This window comes from Xylocopa sonorina, chromosome 1 (assembly GCF_050948175.1).
Source record: "Xylocopa sonorina isolate GNS202 chromosome 1, iyXylSono1_principal, whole genome shotgun sequence".
Taxonomy (NCBI): Eukaryota; Metazoa; Arthropoda; class Insecta; order Hymenoptera; family Apidae; genus Xylocopa; species Xylocopa sonorina.
Genome location: NC_135193.1, coordinates 2565999 through 2587569, shown reverse-complemented (window position 1 = coordinate 2587569; position 21571 = coordinate 2565999). Strand labels below are relative to the sequence as shown.

Below are 21571 nucleotides of genomic sequence, written 5' to 3'. Positions count from 1 at the left end.
TCAAGTCATGACAATGTGTTAGCAAGTGTCACCGCTAAAGAAACACTATGAAAGTGTACAATTATAAAAATATTCGATCATTTACTGTTTATGTAATGTTCATTCAACAAACAATAGCTTTTCCAACGCTCCATATAAGATACAATTCCCAAAGTGTCACGAGTACATTTCATCTATGTACATAAAACAGATACATAAGTATACGTATGTATAAATATACAAAGTATTCATCGTAATGGCCACCATCATATGCCAGGCACTTCCAATAACCTTGCAAAACGATGAACACGCAACGTATGAAGCATGAGTATGTACAATTAATTTACAGATGATCGGCTAAGTTCATGATACCGAAGTGAAACAGAAATAATACTGATTTCGAGGAGGAAGTGATTACAGGTAAGTAAAGAGTCGGTGGAAATAAAATTGCGCATGCGAGAGAACATCGATGGCATAACAGAAGGTGCAGAAAAAGGAACAAGTGATGGTTTCAGACATTAAGCGGATCACAGAAATCGGAAAAGCTGACTGAGCACTCTAGTTCAATGACTATCGGTCATATTAAGCAGATATTTAATGTCATTTTCCGTGCACACGTAAAACATAGCATAACAAACCTCCTACGTTCGCAGTTCAAAATCAGATAGCAACATTTACTTCGGAACTACCGATACCGTATTAGTCTGACGTTCGTCAGCCGATGTCTTTCGAGAAATGGCTGCAACGAGGGAAGCGCTACATCGTACTTGCAATTTTTTACTATCTCTATTGTCGCAATACTAAAAGAATCAACCAACCACTGTGAACATTCATCAGTTGCTATCGCTGAATAATTTAAACAAGAGTTAGAAATCTCATAGTGCTCCCTCTGATCATAAATAATGTGGTAAACAATTTACATTGCTATCAGTTAATGTATCAGGCAACTAAAGACACTGCGATTAAAGGAAATCATAGTAAAGTACAGTAGAAGGAGATATTCCTATGTCACGAGCTTGAAGTCGAAGATTTGTAGCGTGTACATCTCTTTATACCTTGTTTGGTTCTTAAACGAACTAATAATTTCTATAAATTAATATCACTTTCTTAGAGACATCTAATAGAGAATGATGCAATGAAATAAAAAGTGTTGAAATTCAAACGTATCCGAAAATGTATTTCAGAATAAACGAAAAGAATTTGATTATATTCGACAAAATTGGTGATAAATCGACTCCAGGACTTCACTATTAAGTACAGATGATAATTTATCGAATTTCTATGTATCATAATTATACAAAGGAGAGAGTGTCTCGATAATTTCGCCAAAGTTCACTTTATCAAAACTAAATTCCTATAAAATGGGAAATATAAAATGAACACAGAGAGGGTGAAATTATTTCGATTAATAAAATCCCTCGCTAAACGAAGCTGTCGATCGATTGTACCATTCGGAAATAATTAAAACTGCCAACTTATAAAACGTTCGTTTAATAACGATATTACAATAAATATATTTACGAGTAAGCTTCTTTTTATCTATGCCAAATCCGCTGTTACATCGCTTTCTTCCCAATGGTATGTGGACGCGAATCTTGAAAACGAAAGTAGCAATGGAGAGTGGAAAATGGAATACTTTATACGGTTACATCTCTTCAAGTCACTTCAACCCCAACGCTCGCGCTCGCGCGTGTAATTGTCACGCGAATGCTTTTGCACGATTTACTTTCTAAGTGGATTAAAGTGTCCCGCGTGACGAGTTACGAAGGCAGGGCTATAACGATGCGCTCGAAATTGACCTAATTGCTACGTATCTAGCTTTTAATTATTGGATTCGAATGATTTCGAAACTTACAAAATAGATTCGTGAATTCCAGCTTGAATCTATTAATAATCGTACGACTAGTCGTATGACAAATCGTAGCGTGTACGGATCCCTTAAGGCAACCACTGAAAAATACACACACACTAAGCTAACCAGAATTAATCATCGGAAAATGGCTGTGTTAATCATAGACACAATAAATGTTTCGTAAAACAGGTTATTAATCGTAACGAGTCTCTCGCGTGACACGTACATGCAGTTTTTATCGAAATGTGAAAGTTATGCGCATAAAACGCCGTTTAAAACGTAAAACGAACCGATTAATATCAAAATATCGAAGAAAAGAATTTTTAGATCCTAGAATTGTATTGATTACCAACAGACAACGATAATGATTCACTACGTAATAAAGAGATCCGCTTTATTTTATATTTTAGATTAACTATTTAAACGGTACTATTTTTAACTGCTACTTATCGAAGCCACTCTCTTCACATTCTATAATTTGTCACGTGAATAAAATCCAAAATTGATGAATTCTCAAGATTCATGTATAACGTCTTTGGTACGCTCTTATCCTCTTTGATTTTGCCACCTTTGCCTAGATCCCCAATTTTTAACCGACCTTGTATTATCAGCCTATCCTCAGCTACGAATCCTATAAAAATCAATTTGAGATATTCGCCAATTCTTTTTGCAACCAAGTACTAAACGATTTGAAAGCTAAAAAACTGTCCTGGAGTGAGAAATCAAAAGATAATTGTACGAATTCCTTAATTAACCCTATCGTAATTACGGACTAGTCGAATCAATTTTTGACGCAAAAGAAATTGAAACAAAAAGCTTTCGAGGTGGTTCGCAACACAGTGGTCCTGACACTTGTGCAGAGATTGTGACAATGCCCCTCACAATCAATGGAAAATAAAAGAACGTTGAACGGCAATCTGAGGACCATAGTAAAAGCGGGCAAACACGTATTCTATGTTAAATAGTAACGTTAGCAGCATTGTTAGCGTTCGCAGAAAACAGATCAACATACAGATAGAACGGACATAGTCATAGATCAAGCTCGCACAGAAGCCAACGTTGTACTAAAGTCGTTGGGCTTGTTGTGCCTTCTAGGAGAGTTCACGATACATGGATCGATGTTAGAGGACTTTCAGAAGAACAACGTGCCTCGAATCGACGGATAACGTACAACTTGCCAGCTACTTGGTAACATTTCAAACATTTTTATCATCGAAGGTTCGCCATTTCTGAACCTGGAAAGACTCGAGGCTCGTTCGCGCTTAGGATCCTACTAATAGAAATCAGTTTGTTGCGTGATAGTAAATTTATTATAGTAAATCGAATCGATGCGGTGATTCGTGAACTAGTCGTTAACGATGATCGATACGTTTGTCGGAAGAATAAAGCCAGGTTATGATTCAAGGCGAGAATTATAGAAGAAAGTGAAGCAAGTAGAAGGAGTAGAGTATGCGTTAAGAAACCGAGACGTATTACGATACGTACGATTATGATACGTTATTCCAAGATGATTCTCCCAATTTATTCATCGTCAATGAAATATGGGAACGTTAGTAGTATTACTGCTGCAAGAAAGCTTGTTCGCGTTACTTTGAGGTCGATTATTTAAACAGTGCCTCGCGAGCAAGAAGTGTACGCATGAAAAAGTAATTATTCGCGATGATCGAGATGTTCTACTGTTAATATTTCAAACTTCTCACTGTAACAGAACGATCTGATATCTGCGAGAATTGCACGAGATATTTCGTATCGATCTGTTTTTCTCAATGTGTCTCCAAAGGTATATGGAAGTCAGAAAATTAATGAAGTTCGCGGAGAATCGTTTTTACAAAATTTTACCAAATATATTGTTTCCTTTGCAAAACAGCAAATTGTATCGATTCACCCTTTGTTGATACGTTTCAGGAAAATTATACAGAGTTACTCTCTGCGTTCAATTCTGTTGATTCGATATACTTTTGGGAGTATTTCCTCGTAAATTAAAAATAGAACACTCCACACGTTATTTTCCAGCATCGTTGACGATGGCCTAGTATACTCGAAAGCCAAACATGTAACCACTAAACGAAAATAGATATTTAGAAAGCCTTTACGGTCAAGAGACAGCTTATAGAGATAAAAAAAAAGACGTATGAAACACGTTTGAAGTAGCTACTAGTAAGCAGAGAGATTTTCTCGTCCGACTATTTTACCCCGAGAGAGTTCGAAGCGCAAGATGCCACCACGATCCGCGCTACAAACCTTTTTTTTTTCTTTTTTATATGACAAAGTGAGCCGTGTAGGTACAAGAACGATAAAGGGTCGCCGTCGGGAACCGTCATGAGCGTTCCGTCTACTATCCTCAAAGTGTTACGCACTCTATATTGTACACATAATGCAGTGTTGTCACTGTAAATGCAACGCAAACGTCGTGAAAAGGGCGTGAAAATCACAGTTAAGGGAGAGAGCCAAGACGAGTCGTTTCCCTGAAAACACGTGTCTTGACGTCGTGCCACATATTTTTCTCACATCTCGCTGCTTCTCTGATTTTATTTCGTTTCTTTTTGCTTTTCACTTTCTCCGTTTGTACCGTTCGTTAACGCGACGGAAATTAGAGTGACACGATTACACGAAATATCAGGACGATCCCGACTACGGCCATATATAGAGGTATAGGCATAAGGCACAGGTAGCCAGTATCGCTATAGAAAACTCTCGAGCTCTTACTCGTCACCCGTTCTTTTTTTTCTCTTTTTCGTTTCTTTTTTTTTTTTTGATCCATTCGTTTACCCGATTCTTGTCTTTTCTCGTTTTCCTCTTATTATTCTCAATAGTTTAGAGAATACGAGTCAGTCGGAGCCAACGTACAAATGGACCGAGCTATGCAAGCTGCATTTTAGAAATGAATGAGGCATATATCCTTTTTTTCATAGCATATATAATACTATTTATAGTATTTATATATTTATATACGACTCGTGGTGTAGGGACTCAATTTAAATAGGTACGATTCAATCGGTATAAAAGAGAGAGAAATATAGAGAGAGTTAGAGATAGAGATAGATAGAGAGATAGAGAGAGAGAGAGAGAGAGAGAGAGAGAGAGAGAGAGAGAGAGAGATAGAGATAGATAGAGAGATAGAGAGAGAGAGAGAGAGAGAGAGAGAGAGAAAGAGAGAGAGAGAAAGAGAGAGAGAGAGAGTGACAGAGAAAGAGAGAGAGAGAGAGAGAGAGAGAGAGAGAGAGAGAGAGAAAGTGTGAAGCTGCTCTGTGATTTCAATTAAACTTCTTACGCTTTGCGAGGAGTCGACTCGTACAGTACGATCGATACGTGCGAGAGAAATAAAAAATAACGTACGACAAATATAAAAATAAAACCGCTATGCTTTCGAAATTTAAGTAACAGTACCAGTAGTAATATTTTTAAGTCGTCGCTACTTGTTTTAAAAATGTGGTAGCATTCGATAAAAATGATTGCTTGATTTCGTTTCACACGATAAGAATCGATCGTAAGATATCACGTGCAGCTGCTATTCGAACGAATTAATTTAATTCGAAATGGCGTTAAAAGGGATGATTTGATTGATGCACGACTGATCACGTTTGTTAATAACGAGTCGAATCTTCGTTTTATCGGAAAATATAGCTATCGTGAGTGGCGTAAGGTTTGTCGAAGGTTCTAGATTCCAAGACAAAAAAAACAAGGAAAAAAAATCAGCCCTCCTACGCGTTTCGATACTTTACAATGTCTACTACGTTGTTAACTGATCTCTCGTATTCTAATGACATTTGTAGACAAACGTTACGCTAGCATTCCCGCGTTTAAACGGCGATGCTCAGGCTTCCTTTAGCTCGATACAACGCGTATAGCAATAAATCGCGAACTGTGAATTCGAGTCGTTCTCCTCCGACTTACCGAGATTAATGCGCAACTGTACGATCGATACGAGTCACACACCCTCAAATACGCACGCACACTCGTGGGCCAGTCACACTTCTCGCAAACACTGTGCATCGTCGTTTAAACGAAGCAATCGATCCGCGACAAGTGACACTGTTCTCCGACGGTTTGCTTGAACTGCACCGAAAAGGCTAACCGCCTCGTTTCGTGTCGTTTCATCTCGTGATGCAATGTTAATTTCTCGGGGGAAAAAAACTTGAATCCAGCTTATCTTGCAGGGCAGAGAATTCGATTGATCAGAGAACATTGTGCACTGTCGAAATATTCACCGTTCTGTGTGTCTCAAGGAGAATAAACGTGTAAATGTTACGAAAATCTGATCAGCCGATCCGTGGCGAGATCAGCGAGTTCTACTCTAACAAGACGAATTCTGCGAAACATTCAAATCACCGATCAAGTTCGATAAAAACGATGGACCTTTTTTAACGTAATTAATGTAAAAATCAATTTATCGAGTAGAGACAGAGCATATAATGTAATCGCGAAATTACTATCGAGAGAAGATTACCATCGAAGCAACGACAGTTTAATAGTTCCAAAGGTAATCCCAATAATAAGTTTTGGAAAAGAAATAGTTTGAGCATAAGTGAAAAATAACAGTTGCATGTTTCGCAAAGTTGATATAAATACTGCTCGGGAAAAATCAAATTGTCTGTTCAGTGTCAGTGACAAATGTTTCGACTACTCAGGCAATTCGATTTTTCACGCGAGATCATCTACACTGAACTATAGAATCATTTGTTTCATATAACGTATTAAATATAATATTTCGGCTGTATAAAAGAAATATAGAGATGGCTTACCAAACCGACAAGTAGAAAAAATACTAGGAATGTGCGGCCGAGGATCGTGTGGCAGTAAACGTCGCCGTATCCTACCGTGGACATCGTCACGATGAGAAAGTAGACGCAGGTCCAGTACGAAAGCTGTTGAGGATTCGTGAACTCGAACGGGTCCCCTGAGTTTTCAAGCTGCGAACAAAAATTCGTGTTCATTTACAATAATTATCGTAAGCAGATTTCACGTTCCAAAATCGTTCTGCGTGTGAGGAGAAAGGCCGAATAACAGCTCACCAAATGAATGATGCCAGCAGCTGTTAACCAGACGGAGATGAAGATCGATACAAGTTGGGCGAGACGAATGGAACTCGATGTCTTTAGAATGTTTAGGTACTGGAGGATGTCAGGGACCGTCATCAGTCGTAGGGCTCGGAGGAACCTCAGTCCGATCCACGTCCGATCGAGATATATCGACACGAAGGACGGTGGTATCGTAAAGTAGTCCACGAACGAATACATCTCCAGCATGAACCACAGCTTATCACTGGCGGCGATAAACTATTAGAGAATAATATTAATTACGTCTCTGATTCGTTAAGAGTCGTATCAAAATTGTTGTTTTTCTACAGACAAGGGAATTGAACACTGAAGCATAGACAACCGCTATTTCGATCCTTGGTGCTTCCATATCATAACGTATGACTTAACTGTTAATGGCAATATCAATTTTAAGTACTATATCCCGATAGGAAAATATGGTACACACTTACGCGTATAAAAAAGTAGACCATAAAAAATATATTGAAAGCTAAGTCTATCTGCTGAGTAATGTTGTTGCTCCACTTTTGGCAACGTTCCACCTCTTCGCTGTAACATAAAATTGTCAAATTGATGAGATTATATGTTAAAAATCTCTTTGATAACGTTACTTAAAATGCTCGTGGAAATAAACGATCGGTAATAATGTGATGGGCGATCAAACATAATTGCACGGCAAAGTTTATTTAAGTAGCCTTGTTATTTATGTGTCTATAATATTTTACGCTTAGAAGCGATCAGTTTTCTTACCTGGAGGCATCGATGAAGTATATTATAAGCGATGCTATACTGAGAATGAAAACTAACACCACCTGAAATCAAAAATAACAATAAATATTAAATATTTATGAGAATTAACAATATCCATAATATTCAATAGTCATCAATAATCGTAATTCAATCTTTCACATAATAAATTAAATGTTATGCAAAGAAAACATAGATACATAAACCACGCGCATCGTATTTTACTTTGCGTGTTATCACTATAGTTATAAACGTGTGTATTTTATTACATATAACGTGAAACTATGCGACGAGAGAGATCTTTCAAACAAAACTATGACTTTGGATTTCAGCGTAGTAACAAATTAAAAACGCAATTCAATTTTATATAATACAGGAAACAATTCAGACTTCTTGTCTTAGCCTTTCTTCAACAGTAGTAAATTGTCTGACTGTTGTCATTACACGCAGTGTACAATTAAAAAATAAATTGTTTAGCTCATCGTCGCATAAACCTGCCACATAAAAAGCGGCGGAAAATTAACTTATTAACGTAAGCACGTTTTTGCGTTTGCGCATTATCTAATCGCAAAAAGAACAATTGTAATTTCTCGTGGGATAAACGTCAGCTGTACTTAAATAAATAAGAATAGGGTTGATAAGCTTTATTGTTATTTAATTACTTCCTTCTCCCTACTTTACGTGCACGAAAATATGAGGAAAGGAAGCAATGGGTGGTACAGCCTTCGATATCTGGATAGCATTCGCATATGTGGTGGATGTACACGTACAATAGGTACAAAGATACCACTGGAGCGTGTAGCGCAAGTGGTGTGAATAAATAAAGAAGCACGGCTTATGTACTTTAGCCGACCGCGGCGATCGATTTCGGTTGGCTCCGTTCCAGACAGCAGCTCGTCAAGTATCAAAGAATTTCACCACATGACTGTTTATCGTCGGTGATATATTATCGCAATAAATTTAGTAGATCTTGTTATCAACAATTGAAAATCCCCCATATAAGCACAACGTGAACGTCCTACTTTACAATGTTTATCAATTATATTCAGTTAAACAAGATTCTTTAAACGCTACTATAACATATTTTTCATATAATTGCAATACTGCACGGGATCACGATTGCGCTGTAGGAACAACTATATAATTGATTTATCTAGTCTTATACAACTGATATTATCCAGAAAGCTATCTAAGCACAACAAACCTCCAAGTTTACGAGGGATCGTAAATTCATTCGGGAAAGTTTTATTACAGAATTGGGAATCATTAACTAGAGACCATCCGCAGTTTCCTCGAACGGCTATTTGCAAGTCAATGAATCGATTACATACCGTACAACCATTGTGCTTTACATGAAAATGACATCGCACAGCTATAAAAGATCTATTTTGATTAACACACTTTCTCTACAAACGAAGTTTTGGTCAATTTGTAAAGTATGGATACGTACTCATCGATGAGGTTAGTAGTGTTCACACATTCCTGATGCATCAATTTATCATGTACTACAGCAACATTATACGCTTCATTGGTTGTTAGATGCGTGATTCGATTAGAAGAATAGTCTGTAGATTGATAGATACAAATGTGAACAATTGCCATAGACCTAAAAATGTTCGTTTTACTGCAGAAACGCGTGGCGCGGCTGTCCATCGGAGATTGCTTTATCTACTCCACGGCTGACCATTTGGATATATCTACTAGCCCGGCAGAACACGACAGCAGCAGCTGTCACGCCATGCAACGTTTATTCTACTGAGACCAGTGGGATCGGAATCATTGCTCGCGTTTCCACGTCAGGTTGTATTTCAACTCGTGTTGGTTACTCTCAAATCAATTTAGTCGGGTATTGAAAAAGTCAAATCCAGGTAAATTATCGCTTCGTCTATCTTTCGACCTCGCTATGGTAAGGGACAAAGATATTTTAATCTTAAATTACCTCTGTCTCCTACTAACGACACTACTCCATGATATAAAAGTGGGGTGGAAGAAGCTTCCTAAGCTCCGGAGCTTAGTCTGTGCAACATTGACTTACTCATTCTCTGTGTAGAATGGTCGCTCTCTTCATCTAACAAAATCTCATTAACTGGAAGCGGTATATACCTCATCCTGCTTAACTATTTATAGAGAACACGTTTTGTGATCTCTAAATTGTACATCTCGTTAAATTGTGTACGCCCAGGTATAATTAAAAGCATACATTGTATATGGAAAGTATAATGGAAACTCTGTTATCCTAACGCACCATTATTCGATCATTCCCTGATGTGAACGTTCTATTATCCAATCATTCTCTCGTGTGAATGTTCTACTGTCCGAACAATACATTTCCTATTAGAATACGATATATTATACAGTGTCCATTTCGTTTCGAATACCGAAAGCTGTTACGATTTTATTAATTCCAACTTCCTACACAATCTTGCCTCTAAACGCGTGTATTATATATCCATTCGTAAACGCCTCTTACCGTGTTCTCCCCTAATTCGTATATACATACGTATGCAAGTATAAGGCAAATCCGTCAATACTGGATCTAACTAGTCGAAACTAGATTTATCTAAAGTTGCCTTTTCATCATTGCTAGTGTTGACTAGTTAATTCTAAAAATAACTAAATACTTTTATCACCCATCGATTATATTCGTTTCGATAACAATTGCACACGTGCATTCAAATGCTTTCATAAGCCTTTGTATGTATGTAATTCATTGAATTAAATACTTGTTCAATTTTGTGTAGTTTACATATCTTGTTCATATGTATTTTGTATGTATTTTGGATCTTAACCTTCTAGGACTTAACTCTCATTCTATTTTCTTATGATGCTAAAAATGGTATTCGATTTCGTAACGTAACTAATATATTACTCATCGATGACGCTGCTTCACACGCATAGCACACGTATAATTGTATATTTAACAGATCTTGTATAAACGATCGCACTACTTTCGTCGAAAAATCGTCTATAATTGAACTATTCTAACTTCGCGAAGAAAAACTGTATTATAATTCGCCCCAGCTTAGGTCGAAAGGCGAAGCTTCTACAAATTGATTTTCCACGAAGAGGCTTTTACTGGAAAACTATGGAATTCCTCCTTTTCATAACTCAAGTTCCTATGAATTCAAAGACTTTTTGTCGTCGTTTCACTGTACTTTGAATAAAACAGGAGGAAGTTGTCTGGCTGTACATTTATCTACTTGCACAAATGTACAAACGTTTGTGTTTGCGTTTAGTACCTCCGCGTTACCTTATCATTTCTTGGCATTGTTCTTAGATATTGATTCATTGGCGCATACTAAACGTACGCTAAATAGATACGCGTATAATATAATATTTTCACCTGGAATTGGAGTACAAAATTAATCAATTTCACGCAAGTCAGTTAAATGGCAAATGCATATTTATAAATTGGTTTAAAATTATCTCATTTCAAGCGAGTCGAATTCAAACGGTCGAAATTTAAGTAACATGACTAATCTGGACGACGCATAAGCCAGCAGTGAGCCGAAAACAGCACCCTTTCGAACAGTGTACGCTTAGCTGTGTCGGTTCCAGTCGTTCTAACCGTGAACGATTAGGTGACTTATAAATCATCGTTGTAGCGCAATGTTTTAAACGATAATCCGTTCGTTCACAGTTTCAGAATCGCTTACACAAATCGTTTAATAGAAGGTACAATAAAAAAGCACATATATTCGAAGTATCAAGCATCATGGTGATTAGCTATTACATCGTTCTGTTCTTATTTGACGGAAAAGCCGGAAGCATACAAACGCTTGGTGGTATTCAACTCAAAAAGAATGGACCGTAAGCTTGTCCCTAAAACGATAATCGCGCGATGTACTCTGCTCGTTTTGTTACCGTGAAATTAGATGGAAATTGTGTCGTGTTCTACCTTCCTGTTTCATAGTCGACTAAGATAGAGAGCGTGCTTTCAGCTTCCAGGTAACTCAGCCACGCGTCGCTGATTCACCAAAGAACTGTTTCGTGCGGATTAGGTTCTGTGCTTGGGGTTCAACAATTTTTTTTCTTCTTCCCTCGTGCGCTTGTTTACTAAGTGAGATGAGTCAAGTTAGTATTTCTGGGAATCCAGAAAGAAACACTGACATAACACACGCTCGAAGAACCTCTTTCGTCTCTTGTCTTATTTTCCATCTTCCTACATATATACAGCAAAGATACGACCCTCGCGCTTAATGGGGTCGTAGTCTAATGAGTGACTTGTTTCGCTAACCAATACGTTACGGTGTTCGTTTAATTAAATTCTCCAATCTACTTGTTTTCGCGTCGCCATTGTTTCACATATTTTACAATGTTCTACCGACACACACAGTGCTAACAAATTCAGCGTAAGGAAGGTTTTAAGGATACCAAGGGTGAAAGTGGTCAAAATCAACTAACATCAGCTCGTGTGTTCATTAATAACAGGAGCTTAATGTTCTCTATCATTATGTATAAGTAATAACATTCGTATCTCTGATCTTGCACATTAAATCACTTCAAAGTAGTCGACATAAGTCAAGGGATACGTAAGTAGTGGTAGACTTGATGTATGAACACGCGTGTTGATTCTGAGTATACTGGCTTCAGTAATACGAACGCGAGCAGTGACCGCTCAATCGAAATCTATACTAGTAGATACAGACACCCAGCACTTGGTCAGCTCCGCAGTAGATAAAGCCACGTCCATTAGAAGAGACTTATAGTATTAATATTAGCTCTTCTGTCAATTTTGGGTTAATCTAATAGAACAAATTAATTCAGAAGTAATATCTCCCTCTCTTTGAAGTAAGTTCAGAGAAAATAGTGAAGACTTTATGAGACCCATCTCGTAGACCATATTAGTCGTTACTAATTACAATAAACAACTACAATTACGAGTCTATCTTCTCTTGGTAAAATAGGTTAGTTGCGTACCTCTCGTACTACTGTTATTCAAAGTCGAGCAAGGAGCTTGGCAGATAAGAAGTAGGTTACTAGGTTGTCGCCATCCTTGATGGTTTATCCTTTCCCACCGACGGAAGTTTTTCTAACCAATTGCTCTTTCGAGAGCATAACGATAAAAAAAGATATATTACCGTATATTTCCAAGTCGTCTGGCTAAATAAATACAGTTCCTGATTCAACATCTATCAAGACATTCAAAAGTTGTAAGTATCGAATAATTTTGAATTGATTCGAACTTTCGCAGTACACAAAAGCATCGAACTGCTTTGAGACCAAGCGATCGATCGACCGAGCCACCTAGTCTGCATTTTAAATCATCAACGATGCCTCGAAATTATTTCTTCAGACGTCTGACATTTTTTAATTGATAGACTTTTTTTCGAGCAGCTTACGAATGTGTTTTCTCCTAGATGGAACCGTTGATTTTTCGAATCCAATAGAAACGATTGACACCAATTGCCCAACGAGAAATGGTTCTATCTAGTGCCATCGAAAGCATGTAGATAGAGCCAGTTCCCATTGGATCGTCGCCGTAACGTGTTTATGTTACTACAGTAGAATCAGTGCTCTCCTATCCAGACAATTCATTCACGATATAAATTCATAAACTGTATTCAGTCTTGCTTACAATAACTTTAAAAAGAGATCAAGAATAATCGTTTCGCAAGTTTTTACCTCACAGCATAGTTCAAGCTGTAATCTCGAAATATAGGTATGTGTAAGTACAATAAGTAGCTACTATTTTAATAATAAACATATGAGCATCTTCTAAAATAACTTGCGCACAGGCACAGAAATGACACGTAACCAGACGAGACTAGACGGGATAATGCGACACAAAGCGAGGGAGAAGGATGTACTGCAGCCTGCGCGGAACAGAGTTTCGTTCGTTTATCGCTTTTAACAAATGTTTTTAGTTGTATCGAATCGTTGCATCATTTCCCTTGTAAGCGACTATCTGACCTATCGCACCTAGCTATAAATAAGGATTGCCGTTCTTATTTTAGCGTGCGAATTAGCGTGGGTCTCGGGCAGACTCATCACGAGTTGCCCTCGATATTTTCGTATCGTCGGATACACGCGAATGTACTTATGTACACTCTCTAGAGACCCCATCAAACTCTTACGATCGATCACGATGATACGATGACAAATGAATTGATTTCTTCTCTCTACTCTCACTGCAGCCAACCAGTCAGCACCCAGCAAAATTAATGTACGACATGGTGTACCCGAAAAAGGGCAAGGTTCGCAACGGTCATTCACTCGGACGCAATATCACCCAACGCATCGCACAGCCTTCCAAAAGTAGTAAATTAAGTACTTATCGCACCATCCTCATATACATATAATCTAACCTAGTGACATTCAATGACGTGTTCAATACTGTATCATTTTTTAACGAGGTCGTATATTTTTAGTATACGTCAGTAGTTCTATTAACCCTTTCACACCAGGAGCCCCGTTTCTCAGCAGTGCTTTCGTGTATTCCCCTTAAGGCTCGCGGTATTCGACGACCTTCTCTTTTTAATTCTAAACGTTCCTTAAAAGAAATGAAGTAAATGCAACGTGCTACATTAAGTGACCTTTCCAAAATAGCGATGGCGCGGCGTGCGCACGTGCGAGCACCTTTGACGACGTCACGGATTCACAAACCTAAGATTAAGAACTACCGATCGATACTCACATCTTACTTTTTGCAAAAAAAGAGAAAAAAAGCGCAAATATCTAAATATTCATAGGACCGTTTATTTATTGCAGTAATAGTAGCGCACAATAGTATTGCTTCTTCGATTGAAATAGATTTTACTACCACTTATATCACATATTACTCCTTTAAATGTAACAAATATATATATATGTGTTCGAAAAAAAACGGGAGTAAATCAAAGACACTTGTCCCGTGATAAAGCATCTATTTCTCCGAATTACGCTGAATTGGCTAACATAAGAATGGCCCAAATTAAAACGCATTAAGTGGCAGAAAGTAGAGGCACGGGCGTCTCGTTGCCAGGCAGGAAATTTTACATCCCGAGATGGCATAGCCCCAAGTTTCCGTCGTTTCGCGCCAACGCCAGACTTGACTGAGTTTTTCTCGCTTAACTATTTATAGGGGTAAATGCGAAATTAAGCCCCGAAATTTTATCAGCAATAAAACGTGCACAACATAAACGTGCCAACGTAGCATCGGAATCTATATGAAATCTTCAATTCCTCCCCCGTGGTTCTCTGCCATATTGACCTATTCTTAACGAGATCGTAACTCTGTCGTTTCCGATCATTGCCTATAACTGTTTACGGCCAAGATTTGTCGAAAACTTTCGTATAACGAAAAATGAACCATTTCTACAGCCAGAAGACCAGCATTACTTCCCTACAAATCCGGTATTGTACCACAACTTACTTATAAATGCGCACATTTCTCTGTCGAAGCATATAATACATTTGCATGTGGGATAAATTCTGTCGAGTTCGTGGTATTGATTACTCCATGATACTTTTTCATTCGTCTCTAACACAAAGTTGCCAGACCTAGTTCAGTTCAAAAAAGAACCAGCCAACAATGTTTGCGTTCTAGTTTGCGTTGCGGTAACGGAATCAATCGGTTGGAGTTAGCGTGGTAGAGCGAAGCATCGTTTTTGTTCCAGAAAAGCGTCCGTGTAATTTTTTAAAATTATTACACGGGAAAAGGGTAACTCATAACGCTTTTCAATGCACAATTAAACTATTATAATATAATAGAACTTAAAACGGAAGATATTAAAATTTAAATATCATAATTAATTTTAAAATAAAGTAGCTAGGTGTATAAGCGATATTAAACTTGGTACGGTTCAAAAATATAGTTTTGATGCTGAGACTCTCCCGCATTCAACAACATAATCATGCTTTGACTATGATAAACGACCACGCTGTTTTAATTGCGTTAACTAAAAAAAAATTTAATTGCAGGAAACGTGATAGCGATAACGATCCTTTTGACGGAAATGGTCTCTACTATAAACACGCCGTCGACAATGGCTTTCTCTTTAATTCCAGCTCTTTCTACTTGGTCTCTTCGGATTTGTTTTATTTTACCACCGCCTTTCGCTTTGTCTCTATCTTCCTATGTTGACGGTTGCAAACGATTTGGGTCAAGTTCTGCGACACGTTAAAAAAAAAGGTAAAAATATTCTGTGACCAATCCCTGGGTCGACGAACCACTTTATAATTTGGAGAATTTTTTCCTTACATTAACGAATAATATTTTCTCTGGTAAGCATTTATAAAGCGAATAAAAGCAAGCAACTAATTTAGAAGATATCTTGAATTCAATCAATAGCGAATACCTCTATAAAGAGTCGTTTCATTATAGTCCGATTGATTTGTATTTGTATCGGTTTTATTAGTAATTAAATAGTTATTTCGAAACTAACGAAATTACATTAATACAAATATTAACAAAAAATGTATATACGTCCGATATATCTTCCTTTCGTTTGGATGTACAAGATTGTATTCTACTCGTCGTGAGTCCACTAGATGACTTATCGTTGATAAGTAAACTAGTCTTTAAGTGTCCCCTCAAATGAAATCCACGGGATTCAGGTCAAGTGGTCGAAGTGGCCATTCTATTGAACTCGAAGAGATGAAGGGTCTCACTCACAGATGTAAAACTAGATTTTATATCAAAAGGATTGACATTAGGACTCGTGTTAATTTTGCTTCTCATCGTAAAGAATACACTCCTTTCGTAGACGAGTGATTTTCGGATACAATTACTGTTACAATTGGCACGGATGATTCACGGTAATACACCGCCACGTATTACGTACGTACGTTCATTCAAATTCGTTAATTTCATTAATAAAAATTTCAACGTCCATTTCTAGCACTTTCTCGCGCCAAATTACTACCAAAACACTCGATATAACACAACGTACTGCCTCGTCGCTGTCTGATTTCGCATCAGTTTCGTCTCCACGCTTTTCAACATCGTAATAGTCATAACAGCTCCTCGACTTCGCGTCAAGTTGGTCTCCACTTTTTGCCTGACCTCCTACGAGCTTCTCGGCTTCGCCTCGAATTCGTTTGCGATTTTCTTCCTCAGTTACGCCTCATTTACGAAGTTCCACCCTTTGATCGACCTTCCGATCTCACGTCAAATTCGTCCTCGACTTCAATAATCATAGAGCCTTCCAGGCTCGACGTCAGATAAAGTGGTAACTATATTTCTATGGAAAATACCTTCCTTCCGACTTTTTACGCTAGTTACCCAATATTCAACACATAATAGTGTTTGTTGCCTCTTATTGAGTTTAGGGACCCGCGTTAAATAACACGTCGCGCCGACCACTCCTTCGTTAAAGCGCGCCTTAGTCAAATGATTAAAGTTCTACGAAAGCGGTGGAGGAATTAATTACTTAGAGGAAATTTCGTGCTGTGATGAAATTTCGTTACATGTATATACCATAATTAGTACGTAACACGTTAAAGTATGCCCATATATTGATTGAAATCAATTACGTGTATTTGAAAAGTTTGCTCGGAAATTAATAACAAACCAACGCAATTACGCCAACGAACAATATGGGACACTCAAAAGAAACTCGTTCGCATGAGTACATGAAAATAAATATACAGTGCGAACAGTATAGGAATATATCCAAGCTATGGTGCATCTGATTCTTAACTTGAAAACTAGATTATCCTTAATAGACCTTGGCATACTGAAACCGTGTCAATCGAACGAAAAAGGACAAGGATAGAGCCAAAATTTGACAATACTTCGACTGGACGGATATACAAACGATTGTTATGTGTCCCACCAACAGCGTCTCGGCCAATCTGTTCTAAAGTAGGAAACCAATACTGGCTATCTGCCAGGCTGTCACTAACATCTTTTCTTTCGAACATGATCCATCGGTTCAATCTAATCCTGCTTCTCTACCTTCTTTATACATTAATTATACTTTAATAATCAAATTCTCCTTGTTAGTCAAAGGACTCGACGTACAGAGTCACGCACTGCTGTATTACAGTTCAATTTTTACTCATCAATTCCTTTCCTCACTGATTGTATCTTTTTATTGTTTATTGGACATGCTCAAATTCTAACAATAAATATAGAAGAATCGAAGGAACGTGACAAATCGTTTGGTGTAGATATTGTTCGACGTGTTCGCGTTTAAACTTATTAAAGATTCATAAGATTCGGCCTGCAGGTTCCCAAAAATAGACAATATATGGAGGACAGTCGCGATCGGCAATTCTAAAAACTCTCCATCTGTCGCCGGTTCGGTTATATATGCGACAGGAATTAAATAACGAATGAGGCGGATAAGGTTGGAGCTGGTACGGAAAACTCGAAGAGAAATAGATGGAGATCCGTGAAAATAAGTTATTTTGTTATCGATCCATCTAGGTCGAGCAGAGGGTTGCTTGGAGACCGAATAAAGGTTAAAGTCCATTTATATCACACAGAAAAATAAACTATTTTGTTCCAAGTGAAACAAACAATACGTTAATTAAAAAAAATCAGCTTTAGATAGATCCTTCATTGTCTGATCTATCGAGACACGTTCTGCATAACCTTGTATAAGGCCTGATTGGAAAGAGAGGACCCAAGAAACTTCGCAAAAGTAAAATCGAAGAATATATCTCGTAATACGACTGCAGAGAAGTACAGTTCTGCAGTGAATTTAATTCAAATTTTAATTTGACTTTCAATGGGAATAACTTTCTGTAAAAGAGAAGTAGAACAAACGAAGTAGATACAGACACTTCCAACTAGTCGGTCACGTAGTAGATATAACCATTTGTAATAGAACTAAATCAAATCTATATTTTATTTCCATTATAAATTATTAACAATGTATGAAATACAAGACCAGTTACTAACAAAAAAAATTGATAGAAAAATGGTGGTTTTATGCCGTAGGATATTTTTCAAGCCTCTAAAATACTACGCAGCGGAATAAAAGTGCAAAGATTAAGTAACGACAACGAACGTGTCATAATTCCAATGAAAATTATACGTTGACGCATTAAACAACGAACAATTTTAAAGGTTACGCATGCTACGTAACCAAACACTAATTGGCTATGACGTCAGTTAACGCGATAAAGTAATAGCAAGCGAAATTAATGCTAATAAAACGGAAACAACAACGTGCCCTCAGAAACACAACCTCTTCTGCTTTATAGGATACGACACATTCGCAAACATTACTTTAAAAAGTATAGATATACCTGTTACTGTAGCGATACTGCTTTTCCGTTATCAAAACGTTGTATACCAAGTCTCCCTCATGCATACAGGGTCTATAGATGGAATGACGTCAAATCGACCGATGTGTTTTAAACCTGAAACGACGCCCTGGCCAATGACCGACCTATGACATGGCAGAGGGAAAGAAAAATACCTTATTTTATGACTGACTCGATCACGATGAATCGTCGAACTCGTTTCAGTTATCTACATCGCATGACCTTCTCCTAGAAGAAAGCTTGATGTACCAAAAACGTACGACCAGAACGTGGTACAAGGACTGGAAGATGAACCATTATTAACAAGGCTGTGGCCACTGATGAAGACCTACGAAGACGCGGGTAAGAAGACTCGCAGAAGCCCTTACACAAATGAATTCTAATAGAAACTATGTTATCGGTGTAATTTTTAATAAATAAATGTATATCTATAAATAGCGTATTTTACTCATACTCCATTGTTCTATAATATAATCTCTCGTTCCTCGCTTGATACCTTTTCAAATTGTCCGCATAATTGAAAGAAAATTTTTCTAAGGAAGAAGAACAAAATCGTCCGATATGCAGCAGAGAGTAGGGCGAGAGAAATATCATCGTGAAGAAACGTTTTCGAAAGTGAGTTCGACACAGAGTGCTAGGATAGAGAAACGGTCGGCCTGCTTCCTAGGTACCGTCATAAATGGAAACTCCGTCATAATGGTATCGCGGAGACAAAACCGGTCTGCGCATAATACACGCCTATGTATGCTCGGCTATATACGCGTTTCACTAGCTACGAGGGTAGTTCCTATATCGAATGCAATTGAAGGGAACGTGTGTGCCTTGGCAACCGTAGTTTATTTGCATACCTACGCATTGATGCTTGATGCTCGCTAAAAGTTAGAGGCACACTTGTGCATGTACCGAGGACTAAAATCGATAAAATATCGTACGGCTACACTTACTGTAATCCGTAAATTTCACGCGAAATTTCACTACCCAAACTATAGCCAACTTCTACCTGGCCAATAATCTACGTTGTGAAATTTTGTTTCAATGTAAAGTGACCAGACGTCCAGATACCTTCCAGAGTACCTTCTCTCAAGAAAGAAAATGAAAGTGTCATCTAAAAGAACCTAATATTATGTCAGTTATATTATTTGTTGTTTCAATAAAACCGAGGAGTACAGGAAATTTTCAGCGCTGGCTCAGACAAGCGAACATTGATCGTCGAATGACAGCCGGTGGATTTGCTCCTTCGCTTGTGCCCCTATTCTTCGTCTGTGTCATGTTTCGGCAATAAGTTCGGCTCAGGTTTCAATTTTAGCGATTCTTGAAAGAGATGCTCGCTATAGAACATCGTGTTAATTCAACCACGACCGCGTCAAGTCCGCACACAGTCTCACCGCGACCTTAATGTATAATTAGAGCCAGAAATATTGATGATTCAGCGTCAAATCGTGCAGTCTTTCAAAGCACCTTAGGTGAGTACGTTACACACGGTACAGTCATTACCCGTCATACCGTTACATCACCATCTCTTGGGATTTCAAGACCACTGCTGCTGTCTTAAATAGAATCTTGTACCTTTCTGCAGAGTATAAAGGCATACGAGACAAGTTCAATCTACAGTTCAATGCTACACGTTACATTATCTTGCTGTTATAATCAATTCGATTAGTCATAAAAATTATTTTATGGCTGCAGAACGATTGCACTTGTAAGGGTCACATAAGCCATTACATAGCCCACCACTTTTCTACAATTAATAGTGATTGATACGTCATAAATCCACGACTTGACTACGAGAGCACAAAGTCTGCTCGCCCTTGGAATTAAATCGATCTAAATGCATCATCGCCAATAGATTCAAGTAATCAAAGTAAGCGGATTGCTTACAGTCCAAAAATACTGTCGAGGGGTGAAAGATCTCCAACGATTTACTGATCATACGTCATCGCGCACTCTGTAAATTTCGTATGATATCAACAAACTGAAAGACGAACAAGACTTTGCAAAGGAGGTGCGACTGTCATAATTCGGCACAAGTGATTCTCATATCTGTGATGTAACAAGCTTCATCCGATGTAGGTCTGATTATACGTGACATGTACTACTCGAATGTAGATACGAAGACTACTATCGTTATGTTATTAAATCTCTGGTGTAGTTGTGCAAGTAAGACATCGAAATTGTATTTCAAAATAATATAGTTGAAACAGAGTTTGCATACGAGTACAGTAGAAAGAGAAGGAAGACTCTGTTGGCTGAAGCGGTTAAGCGGCTGTCCACGGAATGACTCCTAGATCATAAAGCCTAAAATCTCGACTACTCCACAAACATGTCGCATTATGAGTTGTCTCCTAACTAGCATTGAAACAAGTGTATACCTATTGATAAGTTTTCAAAGTGAAATTCTTTATACTTTGAATTCTGTCATTTCCATGTATGTAACTTACGTAGTCTCATTATATTAAAAAGCACTTTTTCGTTTCTTCTAAGAACTCTATTGTTTCGAGTTGTGTCATCTTTATAACAAATGGGAAACATTCCTTGTACGTTTTTAATAACCAATCATACGAGTCTGATAGTGAATATAATTGGTGGCCAATCATTTTGACACTCAAAGCCACTGCCCGTGCGTTTCTCCTAATTTTCAGTAGTGTATATCAATAGATAAGTGGACGCTGTATAAGCGACTGACCAGTCACTGCCACAAACGCGTCGCGCAGCCTTCCAATTGGAATTAAGTTTAGAATTAAGTATTCTAGGCTAAATT

General features: G+C 37.9%; 1 protein-coding gene across 32 annotated transcripts in view; it reads right to left on the bottom strand.

Moving 5' to 3' along the window:
* The window catches only part of Slo (calcium-activated potassium channel slo), a 73028-nt gene that overhangs the window by 47978 nt on the left and 3479 nt on the right, over nucleotides 1-21571 (bottom strand). For all 32 annotated transcript variants that reach the window (XM_076897112.1, XM_076897141.1, XM_076897122.1 and 29 more), the window contains exons 2-5: nucleotides 7618-7679; nucleotides 7320-7416; nucleotides 6844-7107; nucleotides 6574-6741 (exon numbers count right to left, since the gene is read on the bottom strand). In XM_076897112.1, coding sequence (XP_076753227.1) covers nucleotides 6574-6741; nucleotides 6844-7107; nucleotides 7320-7416; nucleotides 7618-7679 — 591 coding nt within the window. The remainder of the gene's footprint in view (nucleotides 1-6573; nucleotides 6742-6843; nucleotides 7108-7319; nucleotides 7417-7617; nucleotides 7680-21571) is intronic.